Source organism: Xiphias gladius, chromosome 1 (assembly GCF_016859285.1).
Source record: "Xiphias gladius isolate SHS-SW01 ecotype Sanya breed wild chromosome 1, ASM1685928v1, whole genome shotgun sequence".
NCBI lineage: Eukaryota > Metazoa > Chordata > Actinopteri > Istiophoriformes > Xiphiidae > Xiphias > Xiphias gladius.
The window spans coordinates 5,708,162-5,728,659 of NC_053400.1; the positions used below are offsets into that span (position 1 = coordinate 5,708,162).

Below are 20,498 nucleotides of genomic sequence, written 5' to 3' on the forward strand. Positions count from 1 at the left end.
CAATAAAATGTTAAGGCAGTAAGTCTCAAGCTGTTAGACTAGACAACAACATGCTGAAATCCTGTGGGATCAAAGGGAAATACACTCTGCTCTTCATCATGCATTCTCCCTCAACTAATTAAGGAGAGGCTACTCAAAGCTGATGCCACACACACCCCAATTAAAATCAAAAATGCCATCTTGGACGTGATGTAGCTTTTCTTATGGGTGACCTAGCTGTATCCATTCAACCTGCCGAGCTACAATAATGAGACACCCTATTAGTCATGCAGAACTGGCAAACACGCTGATTACTGTATGAGCTGATTTAGGGCATAATAACTTCAAATTTCCACAGTAGCGCTATTACAACCCGATGAGAGCCATTGCATCTTTGCATAACAGTCAAATCAACACTGAGCTGCCATCTCGATTAATACATTGTATGGTAAGGACCACACTCTTTCTCTTTCTCCCTCCCTCTATCAGCATCACAAACCCAATGAAACACACACAAACGCATTCTCATGTAAAGTACTCTGCTCTGTCCTTTCATGTCCATCTTTTGGTTAATAGCATTCAGCAGCAACTTTAATGGAATTAATTGCTTTCAAGAGATACTTTGAAAATATTGTTGATTAGAAAATGTGTTTGGGGCATGAAAATGCACTGCCTCTGAATGATCAAATCCCGTTGATGGGATACATCTGAACTGCCACATAATGAAGCTTTAGGAATGGAATTAAGGGTGTTTTTGAATTCTACACAAAACTGACTGCTGCCCTTGTCTTACGAAAAAGACATTTTTGGTCAATATCTGATAGCTGACCATAGAGAGGAACAGGAACCGAGGGATTAGAGAGCAACAAACATGTTTGGAAAAGACTGAGCCAGAACTTTACAGTACCATAGTGTGTTTTAGCTGTACAAAAGGATGTCAAACATTGTTATTTCAGTGTTCAGTTTGCACACAATTCATTTTTGGTGTGGGTATCTGTTGCCACTTTCTCGTATTTGGTAACCATCTTATAACAACTAACAGCTTTTGCACATGCCTCATCCATTATAATATAAATATGTGGTATGTTGCAATGGTCCTGCGCCTTTGTCAAATTTTCTGTGCTTTGAGCTGAGCTGCACTGACATTTCTGAGTGCAGCTATTGGCTGAAGGCTACTGTCTCTGTTTTGATTAAAAGTGGAGGACAAGCACTTTAAGTTGAAAACCTTTTATTAGTTCAGAGGAGTTTCACAGACAGACAAGATCTCTTTTGCAGTTGGGGTTAAGGGCCTTGCTCAAGAGCGCCTCTGTGATTGTGATGAGGGAGGGGCAAGCACTGCGGTTCAGTGTCACTTTCCCCGGTCAGATTTATCCTGCCAGTCTGGGGCTTGAAGCTGCAACATTCCAGTCACAAACCTGCTCGTCTGCCCTTTGGGTCAACACCCCCTCTTTTGAAAGTTGCCACATTTTATAAATGAACATGCTTTGCCTTTTTCTATATTTTTAAAAGTGTACAAACACCTTTCTTATGTGTTGGCTAGAGATGCATCCTTAAGTGTTTGTGCATCTGCTTCCTGCATCTTCTAACTACCACATCCCCACCCCAACGTACCACGATGGGTGTGTCTCGGACAGTGTTTTCCGGTATGACCACGCTGTAGCTGTCTTTCGCCCACTGTGGAGGCTGATTCTTCACATTGGTGATGGTAACGGCCAGCTCCACTGAACTGCTCCTGTTCCCCCCGTCCGTAGCCACAATTTCCCTGGTGATGTAGGTCCTCTGTGGCAGAAAGTCCACACAGGCAAAGAGCAGAAAAACAGGAGAGGAGATCACTCGATGGCGCATCCTTATGTTGCCAGTGGGTGTAAGTTCACAGTGATAACTACAGCTTCCGTAAAGGCTGATAAACATTGTGAATCTACATCATACAGATTTCATCAAGAAAGCCATTTTCCACACTTCTGTGCAGCAAGAAATTGACTGTGGGCTGCATTCGGGTATAAACAAACATACTTAAAGAAAACTGTACTGATTGGGTGACATAGCCCACTGTAGAGCAGCAGAGTTTTGTAAACCTAACAAAAGCAATTAGCTTTAGCCACTGTAATCAGAGGAAATTGTCTGTTTTAGTAACTAAAAAAAAGAATTAAACCACAAGTTTATACTCCAAATGTGAGTTAATTGATGTATGTTGCACAACAAAAATAAACTATGCTGACACACTTTTTTTCAATTTTATTTAGGGCCTTCTGCTTTGTGCACCATGTGATGAAGGTCATTTACCCATTCTGCCCCTTTAAAGGTGTTTCAAATTCATGAATGAAAAATTGTTTTTCACAGAGCCAGTTTTTCACATGAGATCGCCAGAGAAAATTCAATCACTCGTCTTAACAATTAAGACAACTGAGATTGTCACATTTACAAAGGCTGAAATGAACATGTAGGCAGTGACTGCATGTGTATTATACTGTATGAAGTTGTTCCCATTAGTGGAAAATTTTTGTATATCTTCAAACATGGATATGCTCTACTGAACCATTCTCTCACCCAAAATTACTGGCATTGTGCCGGGTGTTAGTGTAAGATGCGAGGTGCTGAGGGTACAGACATTCCATTCCTCTTGGCACTAGAAGATGGTGAGTTTTTGCTTTTTGTGCTTTCATCATTGTGGCATTTACGGCACAGACTTGTTTTGTGCACACTACGTGGCGGTTTCCTCTAATGCTTGTTCATGTTCCCACCAAGATTGTTTTTCTTGCTTGTAGTGAGGCAAAGGGTTAGACGCAGTGAAGTGAGGAAAATATCAGCAATGTTATTTCTCCTGATGCCAAACAAAAGGCTCCAGTGAGGACATTATCACATATTAGGGCTGACTGTCTGCTACTGGCCACTGGACTTCTGCCCCATCACTGTCAGCACTAACGTGCTTGAATGCTAAGATACCCTATTTGCTTTTCTGGCCGTATACTGGGAGAAGTAGCATGTCGGTTTAGTTGCAATCTGAAGTTAGTTGGGAGCTTCATATGAGTTCTTGAGTGGGAAATATGAAATTACATAATTTCCTTGAAGTGTTTTTGTGCCATTTGGAGTGGTCCCATAGGCATGATTAGCCCCCATGGCATCCAATAATCTTTGTAAAATAAGCCAAACAGATGAAGGATTCAACAGGTTATTCACACAGTTGCTTGACATATCTGCGGTAAATGAAACACAGCATAAGCTCCTACATACATAGCAAACTGTCTGATGGAAGCTTTTTAAATAGTAAGATGAAACTGTCCTAAATGTAGTTTGATTTTATCCATTTGTACACCGATCAGCCACGAAATTAAAAACAGTTACCAGTTTTGATGTTGTGGCTGATCAGTGCATACAGTGGGTGTATACCTGAGAGATGGGCTGGTTGACATACACCCAGCCTGTCAGGGGGTTGACCCTGAGGTATTCCGGCTGTTCACTGGACATAGAGTATGTGATGGCTGCGTTGGTGCCAAAGTCATCGTCATGAGCTGCCACCCGCAAGAAACTAGTCCCAATCATGGTATCTTCACGGAGGAAGTCTATGGGAGAAGGAGGAGTGTGGTTTATGCCTCAGTGGTTCTGTGAGCCCTTAATTTGTTGTCTTTTAAACTTTATTTGTCAGTACAGTGGGATCAGTGGGAAGTAGGATCAATGCGCTGCAACTTAAGAAAACACAAAGAACTAAAAAAATCTTCACCACTGTGACAGCACGTGTCATGTTTAGGAAAAAAAAATGCTGCAAACTAATAAAACACAAGATTATTAAGAAATATATTCACAAATTTGACAACACCTACTGCATGAAGACGATAACTGCAAATACAGAAAAAAAAAAAAAATGGAAAATACAGAGACACTCCAAGTGAGTACAAAATGGTTAGAGTTACATCACAGAAGAGATTTCGAGGGGACTCTAAAACCTGATGAACACACCGATAAATGGTAATAGCTAAGGTTAGGTGCAGCCAGTATTGCCTGTAATACTGGAATCATGCCATCACAATATTACTAAAATAAACATTGTTAGCTAATTTGTCTGTTTTAGTTATTAAAATAGTCAAAACAAAAGTCTCCTAAAGATTACAGCTAAACTGCAAAAAAAAATAATGTTTGTTGTACTAAATGATCATGTTATCCGTTAATGTGATAAGGAAATGTTGTTCATTTACATATCTGGCAATTCACAAATGCGTTGATACTGAACATATCAGTAAAATGTTCAAAGACAACTTGTTTGTTTTCCACCAAGTATCCGATCCAGCTGTACAATATCCACTTGTACTGACTCCAGCGTTACAAACCTTTTTTAATGGTTTTTCGCTCAGGCACTCACAGTATTTGGTTCAGATTAGGGAAGGATTGTGGTCTGGTTTAATACAGTTGTTTAGTTACATTTAACCAAAACCGCAAACATTCCCATACCTTAACCAAAGTACTTTTGCTGCCTAAACCGCAGATGGGACTGTGGATGCGAACTCCCGTGTGGCAGATGTGTGCTTTTTATGCCCACCATCCCTTACCAGCCACATCCTGGGGATTCTGCTGCTGCTGAAAAACGCAGCGCTTCATTCATTCCAAAAAAACCCCAGAAAAAAACGCATTTGCTGTTGAAGTTTGGCTGTATAGAAACATAATTTGTTAGGAGACAGGGTTGAAATAGTGAAGATGTTTTCTTCCTTTGCTTGTCTTGCTTGTCATTTGCATGTGTCCTTTCTACCGTAAATTGCAGTGGCCTGAGCTCTCTCAGTCACCGTACTTCAGTCCTCATTCATACTATTATCTACTTACACTCATATCGGATGTTCTCGAACTTGGGACTGTTGTCGTTCTGGTCCAGGATGAGGATGGTGAGCTGACAAATGCCGATCAGTGGGTCAGCTGCCTGGTCCGTGGCGGTCACTGTCACCGCGTACTCCCGCTGGCGTTCGCGGTCAAATTTCCTTGCTGTCACAATTACTCCTAGAGACGCCGAGATAAAAAGGTTGATCTGACAGCTAAATCATAGCAAACACCGCGTGGTCTCATGTCCCCAGAGCATTTGCAATTTAACACTAAAATGATTTCATCTGTTTCCCTCAAGGCTAAACTTTATAGAAAGCTTGGCAGATGAGGAGCAGAATAAGAAAGGATATGAGAGTTTTTCAAAAGTAGTTATTATCAAACCCAAAGACAGTTATCTTAATTCTTTATTTTAGAAAAGATTTTTTGTGATTACATTTACAATATTTGCTCCACTAAAAATTCTGTTGCTACTCAAGTGAAAGATTATGTTATTTGGTACGTATGAGTTTTCTTTTTTTGGCTTTGTATCCAAGCCTCTGACATAACGAAGCAACTTTACCACGTGTAAACTTGCAAACACACGGGAAGAAACCTGCCTCATGCACAGGCTCAGTGTTGCAGTTTTTGGCCCCTGGATTATTGTTGCTAATACTTTTTCCTTTTTTTAATTTTGGTTCCAATTTTTAAAAGCAGAGTATACAACCCCACCCCACCTCAAAAAAAGAAAAACAAAACTGAGTTTCTGGTTTCTGAAGGCCATTCCAATGAGATGAAACCACGGAATATTTACACACTTAGTATTTACTGCACATCTAGCCACTAGGCTTTGAGTTATGATCCTTTCCTTTAGCTGCAAAATGACAATTACTGTACATTTCATTCTGTCTAGTATGATCTACAATATCTTAGCTTTAAATTGACACTCTGCATGCCTTCTTGTACTGTGTCAAGCATGATAGATATGCTGAAAGGATTTAAGCCTGCAAGACTTCCCACTGGGATAAAAGTGTGTACTCCTCTGTAAGTTTTGTTTGTGTGCATTGCAGTACCAGTGTCAGGGTGTATACTGAAGGCAGGCACGGTGGAGTCTTTGTGCATGAAGCCGTATGCCACCCTGCCATTGGAGCCCTCGTCAGCATCCACAGCATGAACCTGCAGAACAAACGTCCCCGCTGGCTGGTTCTCCAGGACCGACGTGCTCTCTCTGTACTGCTGACACTGAGGAGAATGAGACAGTGGGCAGAGAGAACAGGTGGGAGGAAGACAAGATCATGGCAACGTAGGTATTGAGTAACTTAGATTAATACTCCATTCTATTGAAACAGTAAGCAAGAGTGTGTGGGAGGTGGAATGTTATTTATTTTGAAAGGACAGAGTAGAGGTTATTTACCAATGGGACAAAAAGTGTAACAGGGACAAAATGATGAGGGAATACAGAAAGAGATCCACAGTTTCATCCATTTTTTTTTTCTACATTTGTTTATCCTTTATATGGTAGATGGTGGTAGTGTGTTAGTGGTCTTGGAGCCCTTATGCCTTTATGATGTGCTCAACGTAGCTCTTGCACTTTGGTAAACCTGTTAATTACCAGGTGTGTTTAGTCCTGAAAAAAAATCTTTTAATTGGAAATGGGGCCAACACTGCACAGAGAGCCTTTAGCAGTATACCCAAAAACAGCTGCGGTTGTTTTCAAAGCAAATTTTGAGTGAGATGTTACAAAAAATATAATATGAATTAGGTAGTTCTGTCAGCTCTATTATCAAGTCTGCTAGAAAAATGGTAAAATGGAAATGCTTTAAAGAATAGATTTATTTCACAAATGCTGTTTAAAGTGAACTAATGTTTGATATGTTCATGATCTTTCGATGAGTAAATATCTTAATAAACTGCCCATTAAAAAGGAGCTGTATAAAGGGCAGTGACTAAATATTCAAAGTTCTGTCGGACATTGTTTTTTTTGTACTACATACAAATATATCGTATGTTGGTGCATTTCAAAAAACTGAATGCGATACATATACACCTAGAGTATAGGAATTAACGCCTGTTTCTCCATTTGAGTCAAATTCTGTTGAATTGAAATCCTGGGATTTACCAGGAATTCTAGCCAAAATCTATTCCTTTTATGCAGGAAAATACCAGTGGGAGTGCATGAACGCTCTTGCGTGTACTAACTAAAGATTGCCATATGTACGATAATGAAGACTCTTTCTCCAAATAATATTACCCTCGCCACATAACTGTCAGAATACAACTGCCGTGGCTAAATACTAAAGTCTGACCATGAAATGTTCTTATCCCAGTATTATAACTCATGGCAGCTTACAGTTCATCTGCATAGCAAATATATTTAATTCAGTTAGTGTAACAAGTGTGAATGAAGTGGAGTCCAAGATCTGCAAACAAATATCTGTGGGGGGTTCAACGAATAGCTCAGACATATAGGCCTCTGTTCCCAAATCAGACTGCAGAGAGACATTAAACTGGTGAAGTGCAGAGGACAGCCCAACTGTTACTACTAAAAGTCCAAGGACAATGCTTCCTTGCCCGGAAAACACGAAAACATCTCGTCAAAAAGACTGCATGCAACTGATTTTCCATCCCTACCACTGCATGCAGATGGTCACTTCCTTATAAGCACCCAGACGTATCAAGACTTGTAAGAGGACGTGCTGGAAAACAGATTTTGTGCAGTAGGGATGGCAGTGTATCCTTTCCATCTCAAAGGATTTGTACTTTCAAGAGGAATGTTGTTCTGCAATAAAATTGTACAACATCATTTAATGAATATGAAAGGATAACACCAACAATGAAAAGATTAAAAAAAAGAAAACGTGTGTTTTAAAATGGTGAGAAATCCCAGCAAGGTACAGAAGCTGCTCACTGTTCGGGCTCTCAAAGATTTTGTCAATCACACACATAAAGAGCCATTATCCTCATTTGAATCCCGTCTGTGTTTCACTCACTCTCTCTATTCTCTCTACCCCAATTCTTCTCTCTATGGTCTCTCATCTTTTTCTCTCTTACTCTATTTCCATCAACTCCATCTTTCTTTTTTTTCCCTGCCACTGTCACTGGAGCATTGATGCTGATGTGCCAGAGACACAGAGGGGCAGGAATCCTTCAGTACTGCTCGTTGATGCCGTTCTTTGACATCTAATTAATGACAGGGGAACTTATTTTTTTTACTATTCTTATGTTCCCTCACTTCCTGCCTCCTCTCATTCTTCCTATCTTTCTTTAATCCATCCCCTATTCTTCTATCATGCAACAAATCTTTACCTTTCTCCACCCTTTCAACCATTCTATCTGTAGTCATCAGATGTTTCTTTTTTTTTCGGTGCTTCACATTTTGCTTTATGCCTTTGATAGATTATGGAAGCATTCACCCATGCAATTATTTAGAACGGTAAAAGTGCGAGCTATTTGTTACAAATGCTCAGTCAGTGTGAAAGAAACTATACAGAGGGTGAGTAAAAGACATTCCATCCCAAACAAACACTAAAAAGGAGTCTAAACACAAAAAGATGTCATGAGCAATTTTAGATGATAGTCAGCACCTCCAAGTCTAACACCATGGTACTTCTCTGGAGTTTGCATATCTTGGGATCTTGCTCACAAGTGAGAGTAAGATGGAATTTGAGGTTGATAGGTGGCTTGGTTAGATGTAATGGGGGCATTGCCCCAGGGTGTCATGCCGAAGAAGGATCTGAATCTGAATGAAGAGCTCCGGATATACCAGATGATCAAAGTTCCAACCCGGCCCTTTGGTCATGAGGTTTGGGTAAAGGCTGAAAGAATGAAATTGCAGATACAAGCAGCCGCAGTGAGTTTCCTTTGCAGGGTGGCTGGGTTCAACCTTTGATAAGGTAAGGAGCGCAGGAATTAGCAGAGATGGCTTATGGATGAACCAATTCAACTTCTTCTGTTCTGATACTGATTCCATACCTCAAGTCAGGGTACCAGCTCATAAAAACTAGCAATCTGATATCAGTTCTCTCTTTTTCCCCCAGTTTAAAAATCCTCTAATCCCAAGGCACAGAACTCACAGGGATAATGTTCAGCTAAAGTGACATGAGGCCTGCTGTGGTGCTAAAAACCAAGTTGTTGGTCATGTGTGATTGAATGAATGTGACTCAGTGCAAACACTGAATTTTGTATTGACATTGACAAAGAAACTGTGTTTACTGTGGATCTGTTGCATCTAGCCTTTACCCAATCCGCTTAATGAGGTCTTTAGGTTAAAAAGAGCCAGTTGAGGTGTGGGGAGTGGGAAGAGACCTCGAGAAAAAGCTGGAGCGATATCAGATTCGACCTGGGAACACCTAGGGATACCCCGGGAGGAGCTGGAAGACATGGTTTGGTAGGTGGAAATCTTGGCTACCTTACTTAGCCTTCTGCCACCATGATCCCAGGTAAGCAGCATAGAATGGGTGGGTGGGTAGATGGATGGATGGAATCAGGTATGTAGTTACTGTGCAACAAATGCTGAATTCAGTACACACTCCGTAGCAGCTTTGTTGGATGGTTATTTTTGTACATATTGTTCCTATGCGCTTTGTTTTTGTTTTCAAAACTGTAGTCATACATGTAGTGAGATATGCACTGTCCGGTTCTGCTCTTTTTTCCTACACAGTATGTTATGAATGTCCAACCTGGGTATTTTTTGCTACTATAAATACAAAATCAGGGGCTAGTTGGTCCGTCGCAATCAGCATCCTGCCAGCAGAGAGAAAAGAATGAATCATAGACTTTTGTATGATTACAGCAGGAGATTCCTGAGATTTACAGAGCACATGAAACACTGTAGACCAGGAATCCTTCTGTTCTCCTCTTCTCTCTTAATCTTGACTCTCATCTTGTCGCCCATCCCTCTGTTTCTTCCAGCTAAGAGGTTAAGCCAAAAGGGAAACACTTGGCGCTCACTTTCCCCCGGGAGAAAGTGAGCGAGGTTTACTCAGCAAGCCCGCGCTCCTAATCTTGGCTCACGATGCCTCGGGGGGCTTGAAAAGTCACCTCATTTAAAATTGAAACATGGTTAGAAAAAAGCAGGTGGAGACGTAGCACTTTTAGAGCGGGTCAGTCGGGATTTCTCCCACATCCCTCAAAGCTTTAATTAAAAGACCGAGATGATGTGGGAGAAAGACGAAAGAGCAAAGATGAGGGTCAAGCTGGGTAATCACACCTCCAGAGAGGAGAGATAGAGACTAATAAATAGAGGAGATAGAAAGACAAAGAGAGGGAGACACAGGAGTGATTACATTGGATGGACAGAGGCAGAAAAAGAGAACTTGTAAAGAAAGGGATATACGGTAGTGAGCAGTCGTTGTGTTATATTAAGGAGTGGAGAAGGAAGACCAGGAGAGCGGATGTAGATTCGACATCTTTCCAAACACAAGCAGATAATGAGCAAGTCTAAACATTGTTTATGATGTGCATGTGATTGCCCCTCTTACCTTCTCAAAGACAGGCTTGTTGTTATTCACGTCGTCCACTCCCACGATGACCTGGGCCGTGGATGACAATGCCTGAGGTCCGCCTGAGGCGTTGTCATCCGTTGCAGTAACATTGAGGAGATATTCAACACCCTGAAGGCGGGGGGGTGGGCTGGAGCGCAAACGGATCAACCCTGCAACCACACATAAGGTTGGCCGTGGTTAACACACTTCATCAGCTGTTTTAAGAGTTAATGCTTGCTGTCTGTATGTTCAACCTTTATGTCTGAGATGAAGGGAATCCATCCACATGTCAGAGTGTCCTTCAGCAGTGCACTAAAACCAAAATTGGTCTCAGTGTGTACGCACATTTCCCCTCTGTATTTTCACTGTCAATCAAATAAAAGTGAAAATTCCAAAATTATGTGGTCTGTTATATCTGTATCAGTGAGAGCTGTTAATATGATGGTGATGACAACTCTGTCAGACTTCCATTCATGTTTTGATGTACAAAAAGTTCAGACCCAATCCAGTTTAGCATTTGGGCATTGCAGATATGTAACAGTCAACTCTGTGTGTGCTTGTTTTAGATTTATGTTAAAGTTTAGATCCAGTCCTTTTAGATTTCGGATTTAGATTTAGATTTTAGATTTTGACAAATTTTTAATAATATTGATGTTGCCAATTTAACTGACTGCTTCAGAATCTGGGTTGACATCAATTGGTGCAGCTCATACTTTTCACAGGCTAGAAAACATAACTAAAGCCAAACTTACATGCAAAAAAAAAAGATCTCACATGTCAACCAACTGCTTTAGCAAAAAACAAAAGCACAGGCGTTTCTATATCTGTAATTTTCAGTCCCATAAGTCTGTTTACTCAAGTGTAACATTTGAACACACAAGTGTCTGACTCTAAAAGGGTCCAAAGCTGGGTAAAAATTTCCAAACTTCCGTCAAATATTCATACTTTATAATAAAACTGAAAAGTACTCATTTAAAACCGCTTCTATAAGTATCCAGTAAAAACACTAGTTTACTCAACAGTAATTTTATAAGTAGCTAATAAACCCTAACTGAATTCGTTCAGGCAAGAAAGTCCCTGTAGTTGATAACATCAGAACCTCCAAGAGACTTTTAAGCAACATGCCAACAGAAGTTAGCATTTACCTACATGAATATACTTGCTTAGTCATAAAGCTTGTAAGACAGTTTAAGGTGAGACACTTATCTACTTTCTAAGCAGAGTATGTTGATGTTTTGCAGAGTAAAGTGTAGCAGCTTGTCAGTGTAAAAGGGGTGAAAACCGGCTCCAATAACCAACATGCCACCTAGCTTTGAAATCATCAGTCAATCAAACCATTACACCAACCACACCTATATGGTAACAAAGTGTTTTGATAATAAAAAAAATAATAACCACTATTTCATATCTTGTAATGGTATTCAGACAGTTTCGTATTTTACAGGGCAAAGCGAATTTTGATAATCATAGTGTGATCTGTCTTATTCTGCTTTGTTTGTGGCACTTTACTGAACACATGGATATGCTATGAAAACAAATTGGACTCTGTCATCTTTCCTGAGAGGAAAAATAATGGGACTTAAAATGTGAGACAGACTCGCTTCCTAAAATGGACATTACTGTAAGATCCTGTTTGGGCAGCTCTCCAAAAGGGTCAGAAAATGACCCTTTTAGGTAGGAAGAAAGGTTAATAACTGGAAAACACAATTTACAGATTTTGGATTGAACTGTCGGAGATCACTGATTAATTGTACGAGTGTAGTGGCAACAGCACTCTGGGAAACCTGGAGGTATGAAATGTATGAAATAGAGTGAAGAAATAATCAACATAATCAACATGTTACCAGAGTGCAGTGAGAAGGCTGAAGATAACCCACATTACCATTCACACTTTTCCTGCTGTTTTCGTAAGGCTGAGCCCTGAAAGAGAGAGAAGTTTCTAATGGACACAAACTTTCTTTTTTTAGCTTTTAGCTGTGAGAAGGATTTCATTAATTATGGCTGCACAACATATGAATAGTTAAATTGATTGGTATTCCCTTGTAGCGCTGTCATTCTGGCATTCCATTTCATCCTCTGTCTCTCTTTCTCTCGCTGACTCTCTCTTTCAGTCTGGCGTAGGCGTCTCATCTGCATCCCACTCTCTGCTTTGAATTACTCTCCTCCACTCTGTATTCATCTCACTCTTTGGTGCTCTGTTTACTTTGTGTGTGTGCGAGTAGTGTGTGTGTATGCTAAAAGTGTGGACACACTTCTTACATCTTCCTTATCTTCAGAGCCAGGGGCAGGTGCTATCGCTGTCATGTGTTCATTTGGTTGCTGTTTCACAAGAGACCCTGGAATTGGAATCATATGTACACTTATCATAGATATATGTGTGTATACTATTCATCTTATATCTCTGTTTACCAGACCAAGGGAACTGATGAGACAGATTACAGCCAGAAAATGAATGATTTTTATTTTTAATTTTATTTTTTTATCTGTCTGTGTTCACAGCAACTGCAGCAGCATGATACATGTGGACAGAAGACTTGCATTAAGTGATTTGAACACGAGTCTTTCAAAATGACATGCAAAGGAAACAAGATGAAGCAAAGAGAAGAATTTCTGTTGTAGTCAAGGTAATGCTACACAAGCCCTTAATTTCTGAACTGCACATGTATGATATGTCCCTTCTGTTTGCGTTTGAGAGTGTGCGTGTTGTTACACAAGAGATGGAAGATCGCCATAGAGGGGGTGTCTGCCTCAAGGTGTTTGTCACAATGGCTGGTTCCCTGGCACTGCTGTCCATGCATAAAGGTGTGTGTGTGTGTGTGTGTGTGTGTGTGTGTGTGTGTGTGTGTGTGGGGGGGGGGGTGTTCCAATTTACAGCCGTAGAGGTGGAGGAGGAGGGAGCTTTTGCTTGAAGAAAGACGTGTCACATACACTTTGTCATATACAGTGACACATACAGTAAGTTAAATAAGTATTAGGAGAGTGAGACAATTTTCGTAATTTTGCATGTGAACATGACCACGATGGATTTGAAACGAAGCCATCTAAATTTGATTGAAGTGTAGACTTTCATCTTTAACGCAAGGGGTTTAACAATAATGATCACATCAACCGTTACAAGCCATTGGGAATTACAGCCATTTTTACACATAGTCCCCCATTTTTAGAGGCTCAAAAGTAATTGGATAGGTGATTGATCAGTTTCAAGGCGTGGTGTGGCCTGTTCCCTCATTATTTCATGACAAATTAAGCAAATAAAAGGTCTGGAGTTGATTCAAAATGTTAAATTGGCATTTGGTAGATGTTCATGGGAACTCTAAATATGCAGCCCAAAAGATTGGTCGATGAAATCGACCAAGGTCATCATTAGGCTGAAAAAACAAAACAGATCTATCAGACAGATGGCAGAAACTTTAGGAGTGGCCAAATTGACACTTTGGTACATTCTTAATAGGGAGGAATGAACTGGTTAGTTAATCAATACCAAAGGGCCTGGAGGACCACGGAAGACAACTAAAGTGGATGATCTCAGAATTCTTTCCTCGGTGAAGAAAAACCCTTCACAACATCTAGTCGAGTCAAGAACACCTAAATATGCCTAAATATTGATATTCCCAGGATCAGCCAACAAAGCCTTACAATCTTGCAGCGGTGCCAATTTTTAACCTTCAATCTTCAACAAATGTTCAGGACAGTACAGCATTTTTTTAACCACTTAATGTATAGAACTTTAACACAATCAAAGAATTGTGATCTTTTTTAACCATACAACAGGAAGGGATCAATGAATTCCTCACTGGAGATTTTCACATTAAATTATGTGGATATCCAATCTGTGGTACAATATTAAAACATACAGTATCGCAGTGCCTTGCTTTGTTGTTCCCTGGCCCAAGCTCGTACATTGTCAAGATCACGGGACCCTGGCTGAACAGGTTCAAATCCAGATCCTAACTATATGTTGGTGTTTTTTTCAAACCTGAGGTGGCTGTTCATAGACTTGATAACGTACCGACTGATATTCTCTTGTGGTCCATCAGTGAAAAAGAATACATATATGTACAATTTGAATGTTTTTCTTAAAAGCATGGATAAAACTAAGCAAGCTGGTGCCCTCACCATACAGATGTTCTCAACCCCCGGGCCACTGACCAGTACTGGGCCTTTTCCCTAAAGGTCCATCAGGGGAACCATCAGTTATTTTCTTCTGTGCCTTTCTTTCAATAGTGGTGTCCTCCTTGGCCTTCGCCCATGGAACCCCACTTGGTTTAGTGTGCGACGTATAGTAAAGGCCGAAACCACCACTCCAGATTGCTCCAGGTCAGCCTGAAGCTCTTTACATGTCTTGCGTGGTGTTTTTCCACAGTCCACATCAACCTTCACAGACTTCTCTCATTGAGTATCTTCTTAGCACCATTTCCTGGAAGCTAATTTTATGACTGTGAAATGTCTTATTAACATTACAAATTGTGGAAACAGGGATTATAAGATCTTTGGCGATTGCCTTGTAGCCTTTGGAATTGTCATGTTTTTTTTTATAATAGCATTTTTGATGCTCTCAGACAACTTGCTTGTCTTCACCATTGTGAAGACAAGAAACTGAAAACAATAGTCCCCCCTGGTTAATTCAGGTCATGTGAACACTGAAAATTAAGCACAGGTGAGTCTTATTTGTTTTTTATTTTGTTTGAGGAACAAGTTTAAATTCATAAAAAGGGTGCTAATAATTGTGTCAAGCATGTATTTTATCTATGTATTTTTTATTTCACAGCATGAAAGATTTTTTTTTTTGTTCAGTAACTTTGGACATGTTATTAAATATTCTGATTATACAAAATTGGTTCATTTGCATTCATTTCTGAAGATTTTCTAAATTCTGTACTTACAATTCAGGGGTGACAATAGTTTCAACCAGGACTGTAGGCCAGACTTTTATTTATGGACACTTATTCCATGTTAGTGTTGCTGACTTTCAGATGAAGTTTGGCCATTTCATTAGCTGGATGTACTCAGGCCAAACCTCTCCCTTTCCCACCAGGACACCGAAACCTCCTACGATAAAAAAAGCAATTTGCTCATCCTCTAAAACAACAGTAGCCTGGATGCTTTGCTCCCAATTTCCCATTATCCACATCTAAACAGACTATTGTATAGTGCATGGCTGGGGCTGATAGAGGCTACATTGTAGACTAGCTTATGAGAGATGGTGATAAAAAAAGAGGTACAGTGAGACTAAAATTAGAACAATTGTCTGCAACAAAAAGAGCAACTGACTTGGTTCGCTAAACACTGGTCACAAAAGATTAATAACTATACATTTAAATGCAGATTCTTTCGATACTACAATTAATATTGGCATCAATTTTATCTTTATGAGCTACTATTATGAACAGCAAGTGATACAGTAGGAGCTAGATATACAGTAAATGTTAAGTCTGTGCATATACAGTAGGGGCCAAGGGTGTTCTAGCAAAACTTTGATAGGTGCTTTATAAATTAAAGGGTTATTCCACCCAAATAACAACACGACTAAGAGTCCTCAGGTATGCTGATGGCTCTGTGAGGCTCTACATTGGCACAGCAATGCTTTGAGCTAAATGCTAATGTCAGCATGCTAACATGCTCACAATCACAGGAGTTATAGTAGGTTTAGCAGTGTTTGCAGGTACCCATGGTAAATAGAATGTGCAGCTTAGGTTGATGGGGAGCGTCATCAGTTTTGCATTTATTCATAAACCAAGCTATCGGAGAAATTAGAAATTTTCACCTGATGATTTATTTTAAGGGCTGCATTAATGTCTGTACCAAATGTCATAACAAATCATCTCATAGTTAGTAAGATATTTCACTTAAGACTCATGGTGGTAAGGGGTAAAGTCTGGGAACCATGTCTGTACAGAAAATTGTGCCAATTTATCTGACAGTTGATGACATATATCAGTGGGTAAATGTAGTGCCACCAGCAGGCTACAAGATAAATCAGAGAATCACCAAAATCATTAGGTTCCATCCTGAGAGAGACCATGAATGTCTGTACAATTTTTCTGCCAATCTATCCAATAGGATATTTCAGTCCAAACCAAAGTGGTGGACCAACCAACCAATATTGCCATCTCTACAGCAATGCGGATAGCTGGTTAAAAATAAATACTTTTTGGTTTTGTTTACCCAAGTTTTGAGATATTTGAAGATCCCTGCCTCCAAAACGGATGTAAATTGAACTTTTCTCTTGAAGTTTTCTCTGAAGCTACAGTCCCTAAGAAAAATGTTGGCTGTGTGCTATGTTGATTATCCAGAGTGACATGGGCACTGTTTCCGGAAAGACAAATTGTCTGTAAATGTATTTTAAATTCTTTGAGCACCACAATTTCTTTTTCTTTTCCTTTTCAATAATTCGCTAATTTTAATAATACTTACAGACCCCTACAGACATTATAAATAGAATTACTCCAGTCGAAAAGTAGCCATAGTAATGATAGCAGTAGTAGCAAAATGTCAGTAAAGCAGTGGTGATAAACAGACATAGTAGTAGTAGACGTAGTTATGTTTAGATTTTCTAATATCGGAAAAGTCAGTGCACGTTTTAACCATTTGATTTCACCAATAGCATGATAGCAGGGAAAATGAAAAAAAACAAAAAACCTTGTTTTTTGTCATTTTTCGTCTGACCAGCAGAACACAGAAACAAGAACAGCTTAAATTCTCCTTTTTTCGGTTTATATTCAGAAACCAAAATATGCCTCGATTATCTTTTTTTTTTTTAACTGTAGCTGGGATCAAATATCATTTTCGGCTGACAACAGAAGGAAAAAGAATCTCCTTAAAAAGATACAAAATATGCTTTACAGTTAAGAAAGCAAAATGTAAGTTGACTATTTGATTTTCACGTGTGGATGGGACTTGGGGTAACATTGAACCCCATGTCAAAATAACAGTTTGTGATACCTAGACAAATACATCTTCACTGAGCTTCATGTCTTCAGCTGACCAGTGTGATGTACCCCTGCCTGAGCCAGAAACCGCCTATGGACCACACAGTCGCCATTGGCGTTATCCTTACAAAACGCTTCCGTAGAATCCTGTCCATTCATCATGTGCACAAGCCTTCCAAGGTCTTCTTAGGTCTTTGTAAGGCAGCCTATAGTTGCATTACTAAATAGTTTCATCACTTTTCAATAAAGCTAGATTTATCATGTAGCCTATTTTCCTAATCGGAATCTTTTTCCTCCTTATTTTTCAAGTTGGTCTGGACTAATCACTCCCTCGCTCTCCCACCATTTAATTAATTAGTTGTGTGTTGTCTAAACTAGGCCCCTGTAATTATGAGAATTAATGTTGTGATTTTTTAATTGACGTTTATCCTTATCATATCATATATTTGATAATCATACTGTCATACATTTAATCTGTTGCTATTATCCAATGCCGCTATGCTCTTGTTGTCATTGTTCACACAGTGTTATGCATTGTGCATGTCTATTAAAGGCATGTGTGTATCATCCTCATTTGTTTTATATATGGTAAACAGAAAGTGCAGCACACTGGGGTAGAAGAAACACAGTTTCATTCTGCTGTGCACTGCTTGTTGTATGGTCTTGCATAACAATAAAGTTCGCTTTGACTTTGACGTTGTATCCCATTTTCATATTTCTTTCTGTGTATACTATGTGTACATAAATAAATGACCATATATTGTGAAGTTTTCATGATTATTTTGTGTGTGTAAATCTTTTAATATCTGAGTCTGTAAGCTATGAATTGGTTGCATTCAACCAATCATGTCAATGTGACTATGCCAAAATATTTCCATTTAAAGGAATATTTACTGATGATTTGGCACATCAGCTGCTTGATAGGGACAACAAAAACTGAACTGAGACTGAGTGTGAAAGCTTCTCATACAGTCTATACATCCCAGATAAATGCCAGGGTTGTCTGCATATTTGGGCTTTGTCCACAACGGACGTACACGTGGAGATGCCCCGCTTGTTTTCCCATCAAGTAGCCGATCAAAAGTCTTTTATAAGACATGGTCGCTGTATACAGAGACATGCAGTGGCCAAATGTTGTCATGGCAGTTCACTTAGTAAGTGAATATAATATATTAAATTTCACTATTACATTACGTATGGTGAGCAAGGTAACTGGGCACCCCGGATATATTCCAAAAATGTTTCTTAAAGTAACTCTAATGTAATGGGGTAATGTATGCACAAACATGTTGTGGAGCTTCAAAAGTAGTCTGATCTCCCTTATTGCGATATTAATATCTTCAGCTGCACTCTCTCATCAACAGAACCTCCCAACAGCGTGTCGTCAGCTCTTCGACCCCCAATCCTGTTATCTGTTGTTAATTAAATATAATTTTTAATGTTATAGGCTGTATTTGTCGAAATGTCATCAAACACGTAAAATATGATAAACCCTGATTTTGACATGGGGTTCAAGGTTAGAATAAGTCCCACCCACATGTAAAAATCTAATAGTCAATTTATATTTTGGTTTCCTAACTGTTAATCATACTGAGGGAAATCAGGTCATATATTTTTGTTTTTGTGTCTTCTTCAGAAAATGAAAAAAAAAAAAAAATTTCGTTTCTGCCGCCAAAAAATGGTATTTTGACACCAGCGACAATCAAAAAAACAACTAATCCAGTTATATTTGGGGTTTTAAATATAACTCTCAAAAGGAGAATTTAAATAGTTTTCTTATTTCTGTGTTCTGCTGTTAAAACAAAAACACAAGTTGTTTTTTTCATTTCCCCTGCTATCTTTTTACTGGTGAAATCAAACAGTTAAAACATACACTGACACAGAAAGGTTGACTCTTAGCCCAGAATCATGAATTTTAAAAAGAAAAACACTCATACCCATAGGATGAAGATGCATTAAGAGTATAAGCTCTAGTCCACCCTTCTCTCGCTTCACCCACGCTGCTCCAAAAGTGCCGTGGACGGAACTCATGCTTAATGAATTGAGACAGAAGGCCAGATAAATGTGACCAGTTTACTAGAGGCAGCAGGCAGCCACAGAGAGAGGGTACGGCCTGCTCGCTCTGTTACATATACAGGGAACACCGCAGGCGCCCTTTAGTCCGATCCCTGCTTTACTCTGCCTCTGGTTGGCATAAACATATAATAGGACCTAAAAGCCTTAGATGAGAGCAACACATGCTGGGTAAGTGGTTGAAATTGGGACATGGAAAAGGTTTTAGGACATTCCAAGAACAAAGCAAACAGCAAACGTCTGTTCTAATCTATGAGATATGTCCCAATAGTATGGGTTTTGGCTGTGTGTGTGTGTGTCTGTGTGTGTGTGTGTGTGTGTGTGTGTCTCTGGGTTTATGTGTTGGCCTGAACAAACATGTTTGGCTCTGTGTGTAATTCGGTGTATACAGGTAGGTGTTTGTTCATGTGTCTTTGTGTGCCTGTGCGCGTGTGTACATGCATGCCTGTTTACAGTGTAAGTGAGTGAGTGCATAGTGTCCGCATGTTCCTTTGTGTATATTTCCAGGTCTCCAAATGTTTCTATCTCTGTGTGTGTTAGTGTCAGTGCCAGTATACTTCCTCTGCTTGCTGGGTGAGTCTGTGTGTTGCCTATACAGTGCTTCTGTGTCTCTGGTGTGTGTAAGAATCTACAATTTAATGTCTTGTGTATAACAGCATGCCTGCATGCTTCTGTACATATACAAGCCAAATTTTATGTGTATGTGCATGAGAAGGTTTATTATTCAATAAAAGTACCCACACATCCAAATACACTGTGTGTGTATGTGCATGTGTGGGTGTTGCTGCCAACAGGGCCAGCACATATCATCACTTATTGAAGATGGAGAAGATGTTTCCTCTGGGGTCAGTGAGCAGCCGTCACTTCACATGAAGACAGCCAGGAGGGAGGAAGTAGAAAGACAAAGCAAGGGATGGGTGAGAGACAATAGAGTGGACAGAGGACAAAACAGTGTAATAGTGGTGGGGGGGGCTTCTCCAGTCAGCATCATGCCAAAAAATTGCAGGCTGGAGCTGGGAGAGAAACAGGGAGAGGTGAAGAGAAGGGGTAAAAGGAAGAGTGACAAAGAAAGAAGGAACTTTAAAAAAGACTACAAAGAGGAGTAGGGAAGGAGAGAAAGAGAGAATAACAATATATTTGCCAGAGGGAACACGGGAAAAGAATGAGGGCGAAACGAAATGGGTTTGTTACATAAAGCTGGGATCAAACACAGGTCAGCACATCCTACCAAACACACAGTGGATAGAAGGCGAGC

The 20,498-nt window shown here is 39.8% G+C and overlaps 1 protein-coding gene across 1 annotated transcript in view; it reads right to left on the bottom strand.

The window, feature by feature from the left end:
* Nucleotides 1-20,498, bottom strand: part of si:ch211-186j3.6 (neural-cadherin) — a 299,335-nt gene that overhangs the window by 163,006 nt on the left and 115,831 nt on the right. The window contains exons 8-12 of the mRNA XM_040139108.1: nucleotides 10,239-10,411; nucleotides 5,832-6,000; nucleotides 4,789-4,959; nucleotides 3,367-3,539; nucleotides 1,591-1,758 (exon numbers count right to left, since the gene is read on the bottom strand). Coding sequence (XP_039995042.1) covers nucleotides 1,591-1,758; nucleotides 3,367-3,539; nucleotides 4,789-4,959; nucleotides 5,832-6,000; nucleotides 10,239-10,411 — 854 coding nt within the window. The remainder of the gene's footprint in view (nucleotides 1-1,590; nucleotides 1,759-3,366; nucleotides 3,540-4,788; nucleotides 4,960-5,831; nucleotides 6,001-10,238; nucleotides 10,412-20,498) is intronic.